Genomic DNA, 19518 nt, shown 5'->3' on the forward strand with positions numbered 1-19518 from the left:
TGCTCATGTATTCTATTTGATTAATTGCATTACGTATGAAAAACAATTTAGGTATTAATAGAGATAAGCCGAGTTTTTTAAAAGTAGATTATGGGTTGCAAGAGCTATACTGGCGGATGTGTTGTAAGAAAGCACTCTGACCTGGTCGATGATTATTCCCCACCAGAGAAGTGAAACAAAATATTATTAGTCTCTCTGCCAATAGCTATATGATTTTCACTGATTAATTACATTGAAAAGAATATTTGGGCGGAAAAAAATCTTTTCTTTGTAGTCGTAACAGACAGACACAAACGTACAAGACAGGGAAATAATGTCTACTTAACTTTTCCAAGAACAAATTACGGAAAGAACAGCATTTTATTTGAGGCAGCACAGGTATATAATAAATTGCCAAATAACATAAAAGATACTAAATCTATTTGTACTTTCAAAAAACTATTGAAAAGCCATATCTTGAAGGATTTTTCGTTAATAAAACATTGAAATTAATAAACAAATAACACACAGACGTTGCCGTTGAACCTTAGACACCTTAGAATACCATCTTATAACTAGCTAAGCCGGTTTAAATATTTTATTTCAATTTTTGTATTTTCTCTACAAGTGATTTTTTGTAATCTTTGAGAAAATAAATGTCTATAAACATAGCAGAGTTACTTGTTGATCTTAGTTGTTATATGCCATTTCTGGCTCTACTACAAGAAAGATCTAGTAACTAAATCATACAATACCCAACTAATTGTCTGGAGCAATTTTCAATTTCCAATTTTAAATAACTAACAAAACCAATTCTCGTAAATGTCTACTATAAGAAAGCTCTAATAACTAAAACATACGAAACGCAACTAATCCCCTGGAGCAATTTTCATGTTCCAATTTTAAATTCTAACAAAATCAATTCTCGTAGATGTCACCAAAGAAATGGTCGAAGAACACGTTCGGCTGGGCGCGTGCCGAAGTGCTCGGCGCGTTGGTGAATGCTGTGTTCCTGGTGGCGCTGTGCTTCAGCATCACGGTGGAGGCGGTCAAGCGGTTCATAGAGATCGAGATGATACACGATGCGAGGTTGCTGGTCGCCGTCGGCACCCTTGGGTTACTGCTCAACATCTGTGGACTGTTCCTGTTTCATGGTAAGGATCTATAGATATATATTATGGTAGTCTGGTTGATGCAAGTGACGCTAGAACCCTTACTAAAAATTATGTCGTTTATTTACAACTATTAATACATACTACACATTTATGAGCAGTTCAAACTTGCCATAAATATATACGTACATATTCTTTAATACGTTTCCTTGTTTTACAAATTCCTTTGGTCTAGTTTATCGTAATTCTTCAAGTTTTTATAGACCTAGTGGTAGCATACTTAGGCTGTGAACAAAGAGTTTATCAGTACAACTGTAACGTCGATCAACAAGAAAAATACGAGTATGAATTATTACCAATAATAGTAACTCGTAAGTTTTTCTGCTTTCGATCTGTGCCTGGCGTGGCGATAGGGTCTCCTTATTACAGGATGTACTTCTAGCCTATGCATATGCTATAACTTGGAGTATTACATATATTGTATTACTTGCAGCTCTACCTATCCCATCAGAGATTCTGGCATGAGCTCGCTTGTATGTAGTATATCGTGGGTGCCGGTTGGGGAGGCGAACCAATCTTTCCCACTTACCGTAGCAGGATGTTGTTGGCGCTGTTCGTTTGTGTTAATATTCATGATTCATATAGCGGTATGCCTAACGTGCGCGTCATGTACATGTGTTGGGATTTCCCCATAGTTATTTTCATTATAGTAATAATCATTAACATAAAATCGCGTAAGATTCAAAGGATATAAAGTGCTTATATTTGTGGATTTTATTTTCATCCCATGACGTAGAAAGGGAGGCCCCTTTCTACGTCATGGGATGAAAATAAAATCCTCAATCCTTCAATTAAAGATGAAAAAAAAAAAAAAAAAAATAAGCAGGCGCTTATTGCCACATCGAATGCACATTCAATTTCGGAGAAAGCATATTGCAAGAGGCTCAATAACTACCCTAGCCTTTTTATTTCCCATTCTTGATTTAAATGTCAGAATCTCCCTGATAAATTCTTGGACATTGTAAATGTTCAAGGATTATGGTACTATAACCTTGTGACCCAACTAGTCTAAGTTCTGCTACACAAAAACGTACTCACAGCTAATTACGACTATATATCCGCCTTATACAACAGCGTGATAAATTTCATCAGAAATCAAACAAGTTTTTTGCTAGCAAATATTTTTTTCTTGTCTTAAGGTCACATAGTTGTGACCTCTCCTCCCGTACACGTCCAGTTAAGTTGGAAATTTCTTGTATTACATTCTGGCATTCCGGATTATGCCAATGATAATGCAGTGGTTATTTTAGTAAATTAAATTCATGGAAGAGACTGGTTTTCTTCAAAAGTTGATCACTTTCTAAGAAGGAACTATTTGCCCATTTGTCTTCTGTGAGGCGATATATAGAGGAGTAGTTGTAGTAGTAGTAGTTTATATAAGAGTAAATACTGCCATGAAAAATGCGATTGTCTACCTCGAGTATAGACACCAGGATGAGGAGTCATAACGAGAGCTCTCAAATGCATTCAAGTTGAGCCTTATTATTAGGTGGTAAGGTTCGCAATTGCTGTTCCGGAACCTGAATAAAAATTCAATCGTTGGTAATGATAGGGCGGAAGGATATCAGTGTATCCTGCTAAAAGCTGATGAAATTGGTATTTATCTATAGTCAGTATATTTCTAGAAATAATTTCATCGTTATTTTGCTTTATAAAACCTGTTTATGTTTATTTGTTTACATCTCATTCAGAATTATATAATTACGTTTAGCATTTTAGAGTGTTGTAAAACTGGTATATGTGTAATTTACGCAAACGTAGTAATGACTTCACAACAAACGTGTTGATAAAAGTAAATAAAAAAAAATCATCAAATACTCAATTGTTTTTCCCAATATCCGTACCGCTGCGCCTTCGCTCGTTGCCGAGCGGTTAATCTTAAATATGTTTTAAGCCTTTGATATAATATAATCCATTATGATGTAAATCTAATTATTTGAAGCTATCTTACTTATTTTAATTGCGTTTATAATACACTTATTAAGTACTTAAAGTCTTGATATACTTTGTCGATGTCTTTAATCACTATAACGATTTTTCTGTTATCGAGGCACCTAAAATAAATGTGTATAATATATAATATTAAGTATGTAATAATTATTAAAAAAAATGGTTGGGTTTGTGGGCTGGTTCAGAAGCTCTGGTCTCTCTTTTCACGGCACTGTCTTTTATGGCATACTAATTAGTAAATGCTTAGTAGATATTTCAAGACATCGTTGCGTCTTATGTCTTAGGACGGTGAAGGTAGTCCGATGTTATACAAAGCTTCTGAGATGGTGTTGCTTCTGTTATTGGGTAGTCGTGGCAGTCTATCAGACGAGCAATTGGCCCGTCCCGTTCAGTCAGTTAAAAAAAGTAGTATAATATAAATGCATACAGGCATTATACTTCAATTCTATATAATTTATTTATTGCTTTGAATGATGAGACGAGCTTGTCGTTCCCCTATTGGTAAGCAATACCACAGCCCATAAACAGCAAAAACACCATACAACACCTTAAATTACAAAGTATTATATATTGTTTTGTATCCATTAGATGTTAAGTCTTATTATGTCCAGTAATTACACTGGCTACAATGCCCTTCAAACCGAAGCACAACAGTGACTACACACTGCTTGGCGGTAGAAATAGACATTGCAGTGGTACCTACCAACGCGGACTCTCACATATGAGAAACCTACCACCCTATAATCCATTTATCATCTAATAATCGAATCTAAATGCCTAAACTGTTTTCGTTAGAACACAGCGGGCACGGACATTCGCACGGAGGTGTTCCACCACCATCCAACGTGAGGCACCTCACTGAGATCGTGAACAGTAATGCTGACATGGCACTAGGCCACAACGCGACGGACACGGAGGAAACAGACGAAATGGTCCCGCCTAAAGTCAGCAAAGTACAGAATAATAACAAGCAGACGCCATGCAGGGCGAACAACGATCCAGGACACATGAATATGAAGGGAGTGTTCCTGCACGTCTTGTCTGATGCTTTGGGTAAGTGTTTGATTTGTTTGCGACTTAATACTAATTTTGATGCGGATGTTGAAAGGGCAAAATCAAAATCCTACCATATTTACCGTTAAATTTGCGTTCAATTGCCCAAAATCTCACCTTAATTATAATATTGATGTAGGTTTTCGGAGTCGAAAGGTCAACTTTAAAATCCTACTACCTTAAAATTTGTATCAATATTTCGCTCCAAATCTGAATAATTATAATGTGTAATTCATTTGAAATATTACTTAGTAGCTCACAGATATTTTGTGTTTAATTTTTTGTGACTAAGTCAAATGCTTAAGGTGGTAGCTCAAGGTCCATTTTCATACATTTTGTTTCGGCTTTAATCTGGGTAACTAAACAAGTATTGGCAAGTAAAGAATTTAAATTCACGTCTAGTTAGTGATTAGTTCTCGCAGTTGAAGAAAAATGTAAAAATAATTAATAATCATGGATATTTCTGCCTTTAAAATTTCGTCATATTAAATTTTAAAGGCCGAAATATCCATGATTATTAATTATTTACGTTTTTCTTTCAACTGCGAGAACTAATCACTAACTAGACGTAATTTAAATTACTTGCCAATACTTGCTTAGTTACCCAGATTAAAAAATATGAAAATGGACCTGGAGCTACTCACCTTAAATGAAAGTTAGAAATGACGCTTACTATTGGGACGTGACAATACGGTAACAAATTAATTATCCTCATAGCTATCAACTTAAACAAAAAGCAGCGGTAACAAAAATGCATTTGGAATTTTAGCTCATAAATTCATAATATAAGTGCCTACTGCGTGCGGTTTTCCTCCAAAGCATTAAAAAGAAAAGAAATCATTTATTTGAACCTGGAAAATGTTATAAATGAATTATATTCCGTCAATATTAACTCTGCCTCCAGTTCGGAAAGGAGTTCTTACCAGAGAAGAACGGGCAAGAAACTCTGGTGTTGCTCTTTTCAAAATCAGTTTAAGATATAAACTACAATACAAGATACAGAGAAAGAAAAAAAATACAATTGTTTTTTTCTTTGTTTAAAGCAGTTCATTTGTATGTTCACAAAATAGGTAACAAATTATTTTAAAGTTCTCTACGAGTGTATAACCCTTTCATTCTCTCACAACTCCTACTATCTTTCAAAGCCAATGTTGATCATGAGCCTTGGACACAATTCGCCGTTGCCCAGTCACCTTGACATTGACGATATACTTTCGATAAGGAAATTGCTGATTCAGCGGGCTCTGACTAATTTCGAAGTAACCTTGGGACTTCCATTGATCAGTGTAGAAGTGATGACGCGATAGTTTGTTATTTAATCATTATAATACATTTCTTATGAATAATAAAATACAAATGACGTGGAGGACTGACGGGAAAGATTATACATCGTCAGTTAATACATTTTTGCCGGACTGTCTACATCTCATATACACAGGCTGATCCCAAAAAGCGACACAATTATGTGAGCCAGCTGGTTATAATTTGGGTACGGAGGTCGCTATCCCGGCGGATACGAGTCATATCCTACCACCAGCAAAGACAGGCTCATTTTGACTTTGCGTTACCAAATGAAACCACATACTCGTTTCACCTTTGCTACATTGTGCTAAAATCATCTATTAATAACGAATATTTTCGCCAAAAATCCTGGTTTTAGTTTTCTGATTTTTTGAACATTTTGTAGTTTAATGCGAATGTGGCATATGCATGGGTGTATTTATGACTAAAAGTATGATGTTGCCGCTGCGACGAATTAATTCTCTTAGAGTATTAATAGTGGCTATAGGGCGCGTAAAATGAAAAATATTTTTTATTATTATTTATTTTGTTTGAAACTTACATTTTTTATCTTACATCTACGGCTTAAGTAACCTATTGTAAAGTGTTATTTCCAAGTAGATAAGTATGTGGTTTAATTTAGTAACGCGATGTCAAAATGACACTGTATATCAAACCGCGGTATCACTGAGATATCACCTATATAGCTCACGATGCATTTAAAATCAGTCACAATAATAAACCAATATCGAATGATTATAATTCCTTTATAGACAATAAAACAGATTTCAATGCTCCCGAAGTTTGCATGACAAAACGTATTTACTTCCAAGTTGTATCTGCAAATGCGATAAACCATCAAAATGACAGGCTCGTTCCAGTTTCAGAATATTGTTTGTATTGGATTGCGTGCAAAATTCGCCCTTAATGCGGGGAAATATTAAGCAAATTCATTTTTACCGAGAACTGGATGTTTCGTTAACGTATTTTTATTGTTTCGAATATATTTTCGATTCGTCTCTTACTTAAAAGAACACGGAATGCTGGACGACGTGCAAAAATGAACTATTTATGTATTACGTTAAAGTTTTTATTTGCATTTTAAGTCTACATGTTTCTGTATTGATAATTTAGTTCCAGCTGTTAGTCATATACGGAAATGTAGACATTAATAAATGTGGCACATGAAATACTTTGTTTATGAAAATATCACATTATTTGTAAACATAGAACACTAAATATAACTACATAAAGACGTTGTCAATATATCTTCTTTACGGCAAAATTCTACGTAAATATGAATCGACAAAATTCAGTACAAACATAATTTGTTTACTGTCTACGTTGTGTAGACGGAAATTACGAAAATACCATCCAAAATAAATAAGCATAAAATATTGTTTCATCAAGTTGAAAGAATTATTTAATGTTTATTGATATTTTTAGCATTACCTACTACAAAAGGAACCCTTAAAGGATAATTTTGTTGTCCGTCTGTACGTCTGTTAAGTAGCTTTATCTCAATAAAGCGTAGAAGTATAAAGTTGAACTCGCATATACGGTCCCTTCCACCTTCGTAGAATTTTTCGGAATACAAAGTAGCCCATATCATCACTTTTGGCTTGAACGATTTGGATAATCTTTTAGTCATCGCAACGTTATAATATAAAAATGAATCTCTATTTCCTTGGTCATCGCATCACGCGTGAACGGATGGAACATTTTCGCTAATTTTTGTTGTTGTATTAATTATTGTCAGTAGAAGGTTCTTATGAAAGAAAAATTCAAACAATTGCGCGGAAAATTAGAAAACTTAACGAAAATATTAATTTTATATAATTGTCAATTGTTTGAAATAACTCAGCGATTGACAGAATGCGCGCTGCAAATTCATAGTTAAGACGGGACAACGTCTGTCGGGTCAACTAGTAATATAATGTTATGGATAAGGTTTATATGAATTTGTTTTTAATTAACTTGTATTTCAAATGCTGTCTACGTAGAAGGCGCTCTGTTATAGGCCGTCTGCCGAGCCCACGAGTTTTGATTTTTTTAAAACTTTGTTGTAATATATCTCATAGTAGCACAGAATAGATAAATTGTATAGATGTGACAATAATCAAAAGTAGGTTTAAATATAGATATGCCTAAAAATCCCATAGCAGGGAACTGTCCTTTAACAAAACGAAATTATAAATTAAAATAATCATACTTAATGTATGCAACATATTTTTAATTAAAAGTAAAGCATAGGCTTAAGTCTATATCTTATCATCTCTGTATTACCTCTGTCCTAGACTTAAGCCTCGAAAATTCAACGGGTTTTTCCATTTTTTGTAAAACTTATTGTTACGTTATGAACAAGATAAACGAACTTGAGGCTTAAGCACGTAAAGCCTTATTTATTGGCCATTAAATTAATATTATCTTTGTTTCCGATTTTTTTCGTTCGGCTTTATTTTTTTATTTATAACCTATTTTTTATGGTTTCAATTTTCGTGTAAATGTTTATTCAGAATTAACCGTCAAGTAAAAGCTTAATGTTTCACGACAAAATAAATGCATTAAATGTTCATAATTATCTCTCCCTTATACCACTCCAAACTGGGGTCGGCGCAACACGTTCCTTGTGCATATTATATTATTTAGTTTTGTTTTTAATGTAGCAGTGAAATACAGTCAGACAGATGACATATTCAAGTTTTTTTTAAATTTTTATTTGAGGAGTTTGGACGTAATTTTATGAGCTTGTCGCTTCGTACGCCCGCTTACACCAGGGTTTTCACTTTTCACGGTTTCATTTTTTTTTTATAAACCCTAGCCTTTAAGTGTTATTTGTATTAATGTAATAAGTATTTTAGAAACTATAGAGTTGCCATAAGGATTACTTAATATATCTACGGTTGCAAGGCTAATTCACTTAAGCTACATTTGTGGCACTAAGTTTCATACATATATAAGATCACCACGTTTTTATGATTTTTTTACGTTAAATAATTTTTTTCGAAAAAAAATATCGCTTACGTCAATTAGCCTTTTCAACAATCGATATGTATAAGGGCAGATAATCAGATAAACTTTATTCGTAGGATAAAGTACAACAGAGAGGAATCAAAATATTAACTTGCCAATTTATCTGAATTACATTCAATCAGTATAATTTATATGGTGGATAAATGTTATCTGACGATTGAAAAAATTGTCCTAAGTAGTATAAACACAAGCGATATACATAAGGTTATACAGCGTGTCCGCAAATGAGCAAATTAATCTTCTGGTACTTACTGATTAACTTTGCCTCTGAACATGACTCAAAGCAATTGCAGATGCATTGCCGACTTTTGAGAAAACAGTAAGGTCGGGTAAACTGATTAATTTGTCACGTAATTAATTACGCGAATGTAATCTCGCTTTGAGTTTACCGAATTTGATATACTCATTAAGAATTCAATTTAATGGTTAAAATCGAAACGTGAACACTTGACAAGAGCTTATGATGTCATTATTTAGTTTTCTTCATTGTTAATTACTAGCTCTGGGTACTGGTACCGCTCAAGTGAAAATCGTTTCCCTTAAACTTTCTCTCAGATATATAATCCCGTGTAAATTAAAACGCCTTGAAAGTTTTAACTGACCTCGAAGATCAACTCGGGATCCTTCAGTCGATGACCCATACATGCCAGTGGCGAATGGTGAAATTTTCCCAAAGGGAATCCGGAACAATATATAGGAACTAATATACTCATATGCGGCCTGCAAATAATTCTATAAAAATTAAGAAAAAGAAACCGTCAGTTACCGCAAGAGCACAGCCCCAAAAATGTGTTTTTTAGTATAAATAAAAAAGAAACCATAGTAGATATTGCATAACATGTTCATTCATGAATGTATTCAAATCTTGTTTTTCTAACGTTGCGTATTTTATATTTATAAATGCTCATAATACCAGACTTATAACTCTACTCATGCATAAGTAATCGTATCTTATTCGTTCACGCTTATTTTTGAATGTTCGAATGTTGTTTTTATCTTTTGTGTTTGCACGGCAGTCGTTTGATATGCGCTTAACGGGATTTCGGCAGCTCTCCCGCTGTTTTGTTAGTTGATGATTTAAAATGCTATCGCGTACGTGTAGAAACGGTTTATGTTAAATCAAATGTCGCAGGTGATGGATATCTGGTAGCCAGTATTCTGCAAAATACTATGCGCTTAATATTGGATCTTGTCTTCAGTCGAATACTTTTTAGCAGACCATGGTCAATGGAGCGTTCTACACCTCAAAATGTATGCATAGGATTAGTCCAAAATGGCTGTTGTTCGTATTTTTTGCTCTTTTACCCATAATGATATCTTATGTTTACACGACTGTTAGACATTGATATAAAACTATTTTTAGAATTTTATCGCGGTTTTTTATATTATAATATCCCGGCGTTTCGAAGACTTTGTAGCCTTCATGGTCACATGAAGGACTGAGGTGTAGGGCATCTAAAAACCAAGTTACAATATCTACTTACATGTTACAATAAAACAATTTTTTTTTTTCATCTGTTGACTGTCCGATCTACGCAAAATAACTTTTATGCGTTAACATGCAAAGCAAAATTGGGAACAGTGACAGCAACGGATATTAGAGCTACTGTTTTGTATTTTATCAAGCCGTGAAAAATTACTTCGACACAATTTCAAAACTCCCACAAATCGACAATGGTCTATCTAACGCGCGACTAACATACCGCCACGACGCGGCGCGGCTAATTCAAACAATATACAGAGTGATTAATTCAGCCGGCACAATAATAACAATACAAACTAGGCGTTAAACAGAATACATTTACTGCTCACTGATTCTCAATTGAATTTACGTTATTATCGATCGTAACTATAAAGCTTAGCAAAATAAAACCGTGTCGATATTATTTTTTAAAGAACAAACACACTAAGAACGAATTCTCCTGTACCGATTAAATAGACCACTCTGTATATAGTTTAACACATTTGCCGTCGTGTCATTGACATTATTTTTTACGTTTGGAACAACGCGAACTATTTGTAACCTTGTGCCACATAATAATAGGGATCTTATCATTCGTACAGGCAATTATCGATGGGCTCAACCTGTGATATTCTCGGATAATTATCTATGTATTTCCCTTGTCAAGGCTAATTGGAATTTTCTGATTACCCACCTGTGTTATTGCAAAACATCGCTTATTGTTGATTAGTTACAATTCGGTCAGTAGAATAACGCAATTTACTATTGTCTTTGGACAATTCGATGTTTTCGAATCAATCTACCTTGAAAATAGATGTAAACACTAAACATACTAATCATCTTGCACACAGAATTGTCTCTAGTGACTTAGTTTATTTTTATCTAAAATGTGCCAATGTCTATATAGTAGACAGACTTGTTTTTTCAGGTCATATTATAAAAAGCGCGAACATAATTCGCGTTTATCTATTTGATTTTTTTTCGGTGTTTTTTCCTTGTCGGTGCTAATGCTATTTGCGACTATTTTCTATGCAATTTCTCTCTTCCTTGCACCTTCTTTATCCCACCCAATATGGGGTCAGCACAACATACATTTACAGAGAAGTTACCTGCTTGACTTAAAAACTGTCTAAAGGTTCCAATCCTAGAGAAATCGTGTTGGAAAAATTCACATGAAATGTTCTTCCTGGGTTTCAACCTCATAACCCAGTCTTTGTAAGCTTATGCCAGCCTAAAAAGTCGACTTACCTTGATTAAAGCAACAAAATAATTATTTCATAAATGGTTCTAGTTTTCCCAAACATTTTGCCTAAAAGCTGCGTCGATTTTTCCACTTGTACGATTTTCCTGGCAGTAAGCGATATCTAAGGGCTTCTCGAAACTCAAGCTTCTTAATCCGTGACGTTAGTAACTGTTACCAAATGACTTGTGACTTAGAACCTGGGTTCAATATACTCGATATTTTTTGTATTAGCAAAAATAACCACACTTTAATTTGGTGTCAATATTATAATAATATTTAATGAACAAGAATTAAGTTATTTTGTAAAATAAATATTTGTCATAGTGTGGCGGTAAACTATTCATTTTGACATATGACGAAAAGTCATTTAACTATTTGGACACTAATTGTACCTCTGTGAACATTTTTAAAGAGAACCGCGAAAAAAGAACATTAATTAAATTTTCTAAATTTGAACTAATTTGTTTATGTAGCGGATTACAAATATCAATAAAAGTGCAACGCCCATCTTTTTATTTACAATAAAGACTTTATCCTAAGATCAGATAGTATAACGCTTATTTTAATTTGTTGTCTGTTGGTCAGGACTAAATCTGGTTAAAGACTCTTTAGTGTTATTTAGTTATTTGATTCAAAAAGTAGGCTTACACGGCTGGAGCCGAGTGAAATTTTAGTTCATTAATAAAAAGCATTACACAGAAAATGTAAGAGAATAATTGAGGAAACAGGAAATGTCTATAGCTAAACAATTTCATATATTTACGTAACCGCACATTTGTCGTCCACTCTCGTACTTTCACTCGATATTTTACACCATAATTCAATATTATGTTTTATGTTGCGCAGCATTCCGTGGCATGGCTAACAAATAATTATCGATAAACGCCTATTAGAGATATATATTTTTTATACTAAGAAATAACGAGACGAGTAAGTCGCTCGTCTAGTGGTAAGCGTCACGAACATAAACAACCTTTATTTACCACCTAGAATTTCGAATTACTAAGCACTCCGCGGCCCTACACTGTCCTCGACGCCTTAGACATGCATTCATTAGATAATAAGTCTCATAAGCCCAGTAATTAAATCGAATAATGTTATTTAAATCAGCACAAGACGCTTGACGGTAGAAATAAACATCGCGGAAAACGGTACATAAACAGAGAGACCTAGCAGAAACTAGTCAAAAAGGAATCAGACCTAATATCATATCGACAGTTGAAACGCTAATTGTCTTAAGCGTTTTTTTTGCGACACAATTAATTTCATACATATTTAAAGTCTAAAAAATGATGTGTGTATTCTTTGTGAATTATCGCTTGCTTTAACGGTGAAGGAAAAACATCGTGAGGAAACCTGCATACCTGAGAAATTCTCTACAGGAATTTTCGAGGGTGTGTGAAGTCTACCAATCCGCGCTGGGCCAGCGTGGTGGACTAAGGCCTAATCCCTCTCACTAGTAGAGGAGGTGCCCAACAAAGGGACAGTATATAATACAGGGCTGATATTATTATTATATTATTATATATGTATTTAAAGTCGGCACTCTGATGCGTCTAACATTCGCGTAAACATAAGAAATCATTATAAAATCAACACTTTTATCAATTTTTTTTTAAACTACTTAAAAATTTCGAAATAAATGTCGTTTAAGTCATTTAACCTTGCAACCGTCGATATGTAATGTTAAAATGATTGTTATTTTGTCACAGGTTCTCTTATAGTGGTCGGTTCCGCGCTGGTCGTGTGGTTGACCGACTGGGAGTACAAATACTACATCGACCCAGCGCTCAGTATAGTCCTGGTGATCTTAATACTCGCATCGGTTTGGCCTCTGCTGAGAGAGTCCTCGCTTATCCTACTCCAAACAGTGCCAACACATATACAGGTGAGTTAGTTCTATATAGACTATTTATGTTTATTTATTAATGATAAAATAATAAATTATTGTATATAAACGGAGTTAGTTTTTATTAGGAAAAAATACATGAGTTGAAACGTGAAAGAAGACAGAATGTATAGTTTTTTGTTTTTAGAACAAACTATGCAGTCACAATAAATTACACAACAAGGAGGTTGCGTTCATATTTCTTCAATTAATAACACACCAGTGGCACATGCATCTAAATCTCACAAACAATAAATAATAATACAAATCTGATACATATGAATATTAAAGGTATGCACAGCATTATCATACAAATAACATATAGATAAAATTACAACTCTAAGGTAGGGTTGCCTTATTTTGATGTCAAACTGGGACATTTTAGACTCGCCATAATTAAGAGTATGACCGTGGAAAAATCCTAAAGCCTTTTCGTCTACTGAATAAATACTGAATAGTCCATCGTATATTGTATATTATTCACTATCTTACTAATCATTGTTAGTCTACAAATCGGCACGTATGGCATCCCTACTTTAAGAGCCTATTACGCAATGTTCGAGTTAATTTTATCCGACAATTAACGTATTAGACAAGTAATATATAGATAGTATTCATTTCGATACCGTTTATACTGGGTTGCAGGTGACAACGTGACTTTTGTATTTATCTGTCTTATACTTGACGAGTAGCACTTAAGACATGATGAAATAGACGCTAAGAGTATTATGCAGGGTGTAATTCACAACGTCACGAAAACAAAGACAGTTATTTGAATAATAACAAAAGAACGTCGTATTATCTTTGGAAGGATAAATACTTACGATCGGTCGATTTCTACAAACGATCTTAATCTTCGATCCGATCCGAGAATAAACCAAAAAAATACCTTTACGTGATTGGTACATTTTCACGATGGATCTAAAAAAAACCTATCATTTATTGTAAACAGCTCTATATAAAATAAATATAATATTATTTTATCATTGTATTTGAAACTAGCTTTTGCCTGCAGCTCTGCCCGCATTGTTAAGTTGTTCCGGGAAAAAAGTAGCCTAAAACACTCAGGAAAGTAGCTTACTATAAGTGGAAAAAAATCAGTTTAGTTGTTGCTAAGATTAGCGCGCTCGAATACTCTTCAGCTTTATATATATTAATATAGATAACGCATTACGCAATATAACGTTATTAAAAACAGCTGACTTGGGGAAAGCGGTCGCCGGTCACACTCGAATTCTTTCGGGAGCATTCCCCTTACATACAGCTGCATAATAAAAATATGATAATTCAACAATTTTAATGGAACTGCGGCGATTAGTAACTAAGTTTGTTTACCCATGCAAAGTATTCATTTTAATTTGGCGGCAAAATGCATGTTATATGTGTTCTGACGTCACGCTTGTACGCATTTTATGTATTGTAAAATGTGTTACAAATTCAAATGATTTATTATCTGTAAACATGATGTTACATTGTTAGAGTTTTGTGACATATATCGCTTAAATTATAGCTTTGTACCGACCACCTAGTAATAATAATATTCTAAGATGTAATTTCTGTTATATTAGTGCCATTCGTGTATTTATAGTACATGGAAACATTTTTATCTATAAATTAATGAAAGGTATTACGTCATAAAGAACTGTTTACACACGTTTCGTGTCAAACAACTTTTACTCGTGTAAGAAGCGTTTTGTTTGATAACAGTGTGATGTCAATATTGACTTGATCTTTTTGCACCGGCTTGCGTATGATAAATAAATTTATGCGTCTACATACATTTTACAAAGGTAATACATACGTATAATAAATTCGTTGAGCTTTTATGTTTGCACTCGAATGACAAAATGCCTCATTGGATTGAAAAAGCAATAGAAAAATATAAAGTGTTAAATAGTAACAGCTGATGTCAATAAACGGTCTCATTCGCTCTATTTCGATCGATCGTGAGAATAGACCAATTAGAATAAAGTTTTTGTTTGAATATTTTGAATTACGAGACGGTCTTACCGTTCATCTGATGGACAGCGATACGATTGCCCATAAACAGTAGATACACCTTGAATAACAAAGTATTGTTTGGTATCCCACTGCGCTCGCCATCCTGAGAGATGAGATGCTAAGTCTTATAATGTCCAGTATTTACTCTGGCTATATTGTACTGCAAACCGGAACACATTTTTTCACATGGAAACAAATGACTTATTTTAATTCGGTCATTCTGGAAATCGAAACGAAGATTAAGTTTGCGAACGTATATTAATATCGGTCGTTAGTATTTATTACACTATTATTGCCCCACAAATTCTAGTCTTAAGTCCATGGAGACGAATTGTCGGGCACAGTTAGTATAGAAGATAAAAATACTTTTTGTTCAAAACGTCTTTGTTTTGTAGTTTTTGCTATAATACTTTTGGTAAACTGATAAAGGTTGCTAACGGAATTATCTCCATTCCCTCCCTGTGTGGTGTTGACGCAACAGGCTTACGCGCAAACGTTGCATCATATTTGTGACTTAACGTGAATCATTGTGAACATCTTCGTCATAGATGGTACAGGATAGGAAATCTTATTTCCTCCCACGTATTGTCTGAATTAAAAAATCAGTCAGTCAATAAAATTGGGTAGAACTTTGTTTTTTTAGTAATCCATTTTAACGAGTTACCAGAAAGTATAGAGGTAACGGGTACTATAAGGATTATAAACTGAATAATTGATAAATTGTTTAGAATTTAAATACTTGAGAATAATCGCTTATATTTTTTTTGTACGAAATCTTCTATCGCCATGCACCAAAACGGAAACGTGGAAATTGCTAACATAATGACGTCATTGATAAGCAATAATTATTTTCTTAAACACTCTATTTACAGTAGTTGTTCCTGCATTTGTTATAGGTTTACTTTGTTTGCGATATCATTTCTGCAAATCGAGACGGATTACCCGCACGTCGTACCGCGCAATGACATGGTCTAGAGGGTGCTCTATGTAGAGCATGATGTTATAGGAGTGATAGCTCTAGCTTGAGGATTATTGACTTAAATTAAACCAAAGATGACAAATTTGTGTGTGAAAGCTTCACGGTACCTTATAATCAAATGAGAGGGTAGTAGTGATAAATAAGTAGACGTACTATGTTAATAAAGGCGTATATCGCTTGTATATCACGTGACGCGTTCTCACACAACTACGTACGCACACTTGTGTAGCCGTGCAAGTGTGTGTCCCCACACTATACATTTTAAGCCATACTAATACTTTTCATTCAGGTATTTAAAAACTCAACTTTGGATCTAGTAAATAAACAGATAAAGTTTAAATTGATTTTAAATCTTCGACAACCCTTATAGTTACTGGACGCATGTATTTGTCCAGGTGGACGCGATACAAAGGCGGCTGTTGGAGAAAGTGGACGGGGTGCTCGCGGTCCACGAGTTCCACGTGTGGCAGCTCGCTGGAGACAGGATTATAGCCAGTGCGCATATTAGGTGAGTACAGTTAACTACAAATAATAATAATAACCTTGCAAGCGCTGTGTTTGCCTGTATTTACCCTCCATAAGTACAGAGTATTCGTAAGGTGCATCAGTGGTAAAGCTCCATATAATCCGATTCCTACCGACTTAATGTAAAATTTATGCAACATCTAATTATGATCAGTACGAGTTGCAGGGCGCATTCATGCATATAAGGTACTTATTCTGTACTATATATTGTGTCGGGTACCTTTTCGGGAAAAAAACACCTTTCGCCACTAAGTTGCATACATCCCAATTACAGTAACATATCTTAAGGAAGCCTCTACGTGTTGGATCCATGTCCCCGCGCAAGCCTTCCAAAAGAACCGGCCTTTATACTATGATTTCCCGCAGGAAAGATACAATATACTATAATAAATGTTTATTATTTTAACAAGAATAAACAAGTAATAGAAATAAAAGATATATCGTAGTGTACTTGACAATGACAATTATTATAAAGGTGCCGGTAGAACTAACATGAATGACAATAACAATGAGTTGAGTTAGCTCACTGAAACTGAACTTATCGACTTGGATATGTATAATATGTTCTTCTAGTTTTTAATACACAACAACATCACGCATTTATCCCCGAAGTGGTAAGGAAGGGGGGAGGAGTTGATACTGATTAGAAAAACCCAATATCACTCTGCCTAGGGATCTCACCCGAGACCACAGCACTCAGTTGTGAGGTACAACTACGCCATCAAAGCAGTCAGTTTTTTTTAATAAATTACGTAAATTATTAATTTTCTCAATAAAAAACCTAATGATCAATTAAATTCGTCCTTGACCCCGAATCGATTTTATTATAACTAATACTACAAACGAGGTCGACCTTAAGTTTGTAAAAAGTCGACCTGACGGTGCCATTAGTTAGTCAGGAAGTCGAACACTTGATGACCATGTGGTTGATTAACTTGCTGAGATGCAGGAGGGTCCTGGCTCGATACATATTTTATCTCAGTACGCTACAGATCTAGTATGATATTTATTATCTGCACGGGTCTAATTTGTAACTGGGTAACGTGATTAAACAAGGGAAAAAAATGTGACGCGTTCTTGCAGAATTTGTTTTGTATACATCTCAATTTGCGCCCGACATGCAATAGTATGAAAGAAAAAGTGACAATAGCCTAGTTGGTAGTGGAACGGATTGCCAAGACGAATTTCCGCAAGTTCAAAATGCAAGGGCACACATCTCTGACTTATCTAAAATTATATGTGTATTTTGTGCGAATTATCGCATCCTTTAACGGTGAAAGAAAACATCGTAAGGAAACTTGCATACCTGAGAAGTTGTCTATAGGAATTTTGAGGGTGTGTGAAATCTACCAATCCGCACTAGGCCAGCGTGTTGGACTGAGGCCTAATCCCTCTCATTAGTATAGGAGACCCGTGCCCAGCAGTACTATAGTATATAATACATGGCTGATATTATAATAATGCAATAGGATAGCCATAGTGCTGAATATTTATGTACTTTCCTAAAGTGTAGGCCTCTCAGCGCAGCTATGCATGTTCTTCGTGCAGGTGCCTATTTTGCGGGGGAAAAAATCACTGATTTCAACTATGCCGCCTGTATGCCACGGCCTATTGACAAATCTGGCAGTGGTTCGCCATATATCAAACCATGGGACGGATTTCAGGAAAAATGTGGGTACACGTCTGCCTAACCCTTATTGATAAAAGCGTGAACTTATATATGCATGTACGTCAAATATATATAGTAAAGTGTTATTATTTATTTAAGTGTTCAGCGTATCCAACAACGATATGAAACTCTAAATAAATATACGGTATCTAATGGCTATGTAATAAGGAATGTTAGTTTGTTAGCTTTTAACGGCGCAATCGAGTCAATCGTTACCGTTATCGTTATATCGAATCGTTAATTTGCTTTGCGCATTGTAGGTGTTGAAGGAAAATTTATATCTTGAAAATTATAAGGCTAACAACCTGGTATCTGTAATACGTATCGGCTTAAAACTAAACTACAGTCAGATTTATATTTATTACGCTAACCGCGTGTTAACGAATTGTAATAAAGAATAATATAAAAATATTAGCCCTATATTATACTTCTGGGCACGGGCTTCCTCTGATACTCAGAGAGATTAGTCCACAACGCAGACGCAGAATGCAGACTTTACATACCCTCGAAATTTTTATAGAGAACTTCTCAGGTGTGCAGATGCAAACCCTCGCGATGTAATCCTTTACCATTAAAGCGAACGATAATTGATAAACAACACATACATAACTTTTAGGATAGTCAGAGGTATGTGCCTTGGGTTTTGAACCTGCGGACAATCGTCTCGGCAGTCTGTTCCACTCCCTAGGTTCTCTAAACCTAGGCTACGCTATCACCGCTTCTTAACAGATTTTTAATCATCGTACCTACGTTATAAGACAATGTTACTTTGGAAGTACTGTCGATGTTCAAAGAGTTCAAAGGTCTGCCTTTTAAAATGTTCCAAAAAACGCGACTCGTAAGTCGATGTTTGTGATTGATCGAGAGACCAATGCGTAAGTCACGTGTTACCGCTATTTTCAATATACGATCGCAATCGCTTTCTTCGATCTATCTCAAAAATGGACCAATCAGAACAAAGATTTTTTGACACGCTTACAAATGGGTTATTTTGATTGGTTCATACTTGGAATCGGATTGAAGATTGACATTGGGATCGTTTATTGAAAACTGCTGTTAGCCTCTCAACCAATACCAATAAAGCGACACGGAGTCATGTCGTGTTTTTTGCACACTGTTCTATAGTAAATATTAAGTGAGACCAATAGTTTATTTATCGTATTTATTATCAGCCATAGAATATCCACTCCTAGACCTAGGCCTGCCCTCAAATATTCCAGACCGACCTGTTAGAAGCGCCCTACGTACAGCGAGTTCTTTGGACCTTTATTAGATCACCTGTC

At 34.8% G+C, this 19518-nt stretch overlaps 1 protein-coding gene across 1 annotated transcript; it reads left to right on the forward strand.

Annotated features, from left to right (window-relative positions):
• The first annotated feature begins 895 nt into the window (after positions 1-895).
• On the forward strand, positions 896-16571 carry LOC115446651 (zinc/cadmium resistance protein). Its single transcript, XM_037446008.1, has 4 exons — positions 896-1133; positions 3897-4154; positions 12886-13061; positions 16437-16571. Exons 1-4 carry the CDS (start codon positions 911-913, stop codon positions 16551-16553), a joined length of 774 nt encoding a protein of 257 aa, XP_037301905.1. The 5' UTR covers positions 896-910; the 3' UTR covers positions 16554-16571.
• Positions 16572-19518: the final 2947 nt, after the last annotated feature.

The sequence above is a fragment of the Manduca sexta genome, unplaced genomic scaffold (genome assembly GCF_014839805.1).
Source record: "Manduca sexta isolate Smith_Timp_Sample1 unplaced genomic scaffold, JHU_Msex_v1.0 HiC_scaffold_2439, whole genome shotgun sequence".
NCBI classification, from domain to species: domain Eukaryota; kingdom Metazoa; phylum Arthropoda; class Insecta; order Lepidoptera; family Sphingidae; genus Manduca; species Manduca sexta.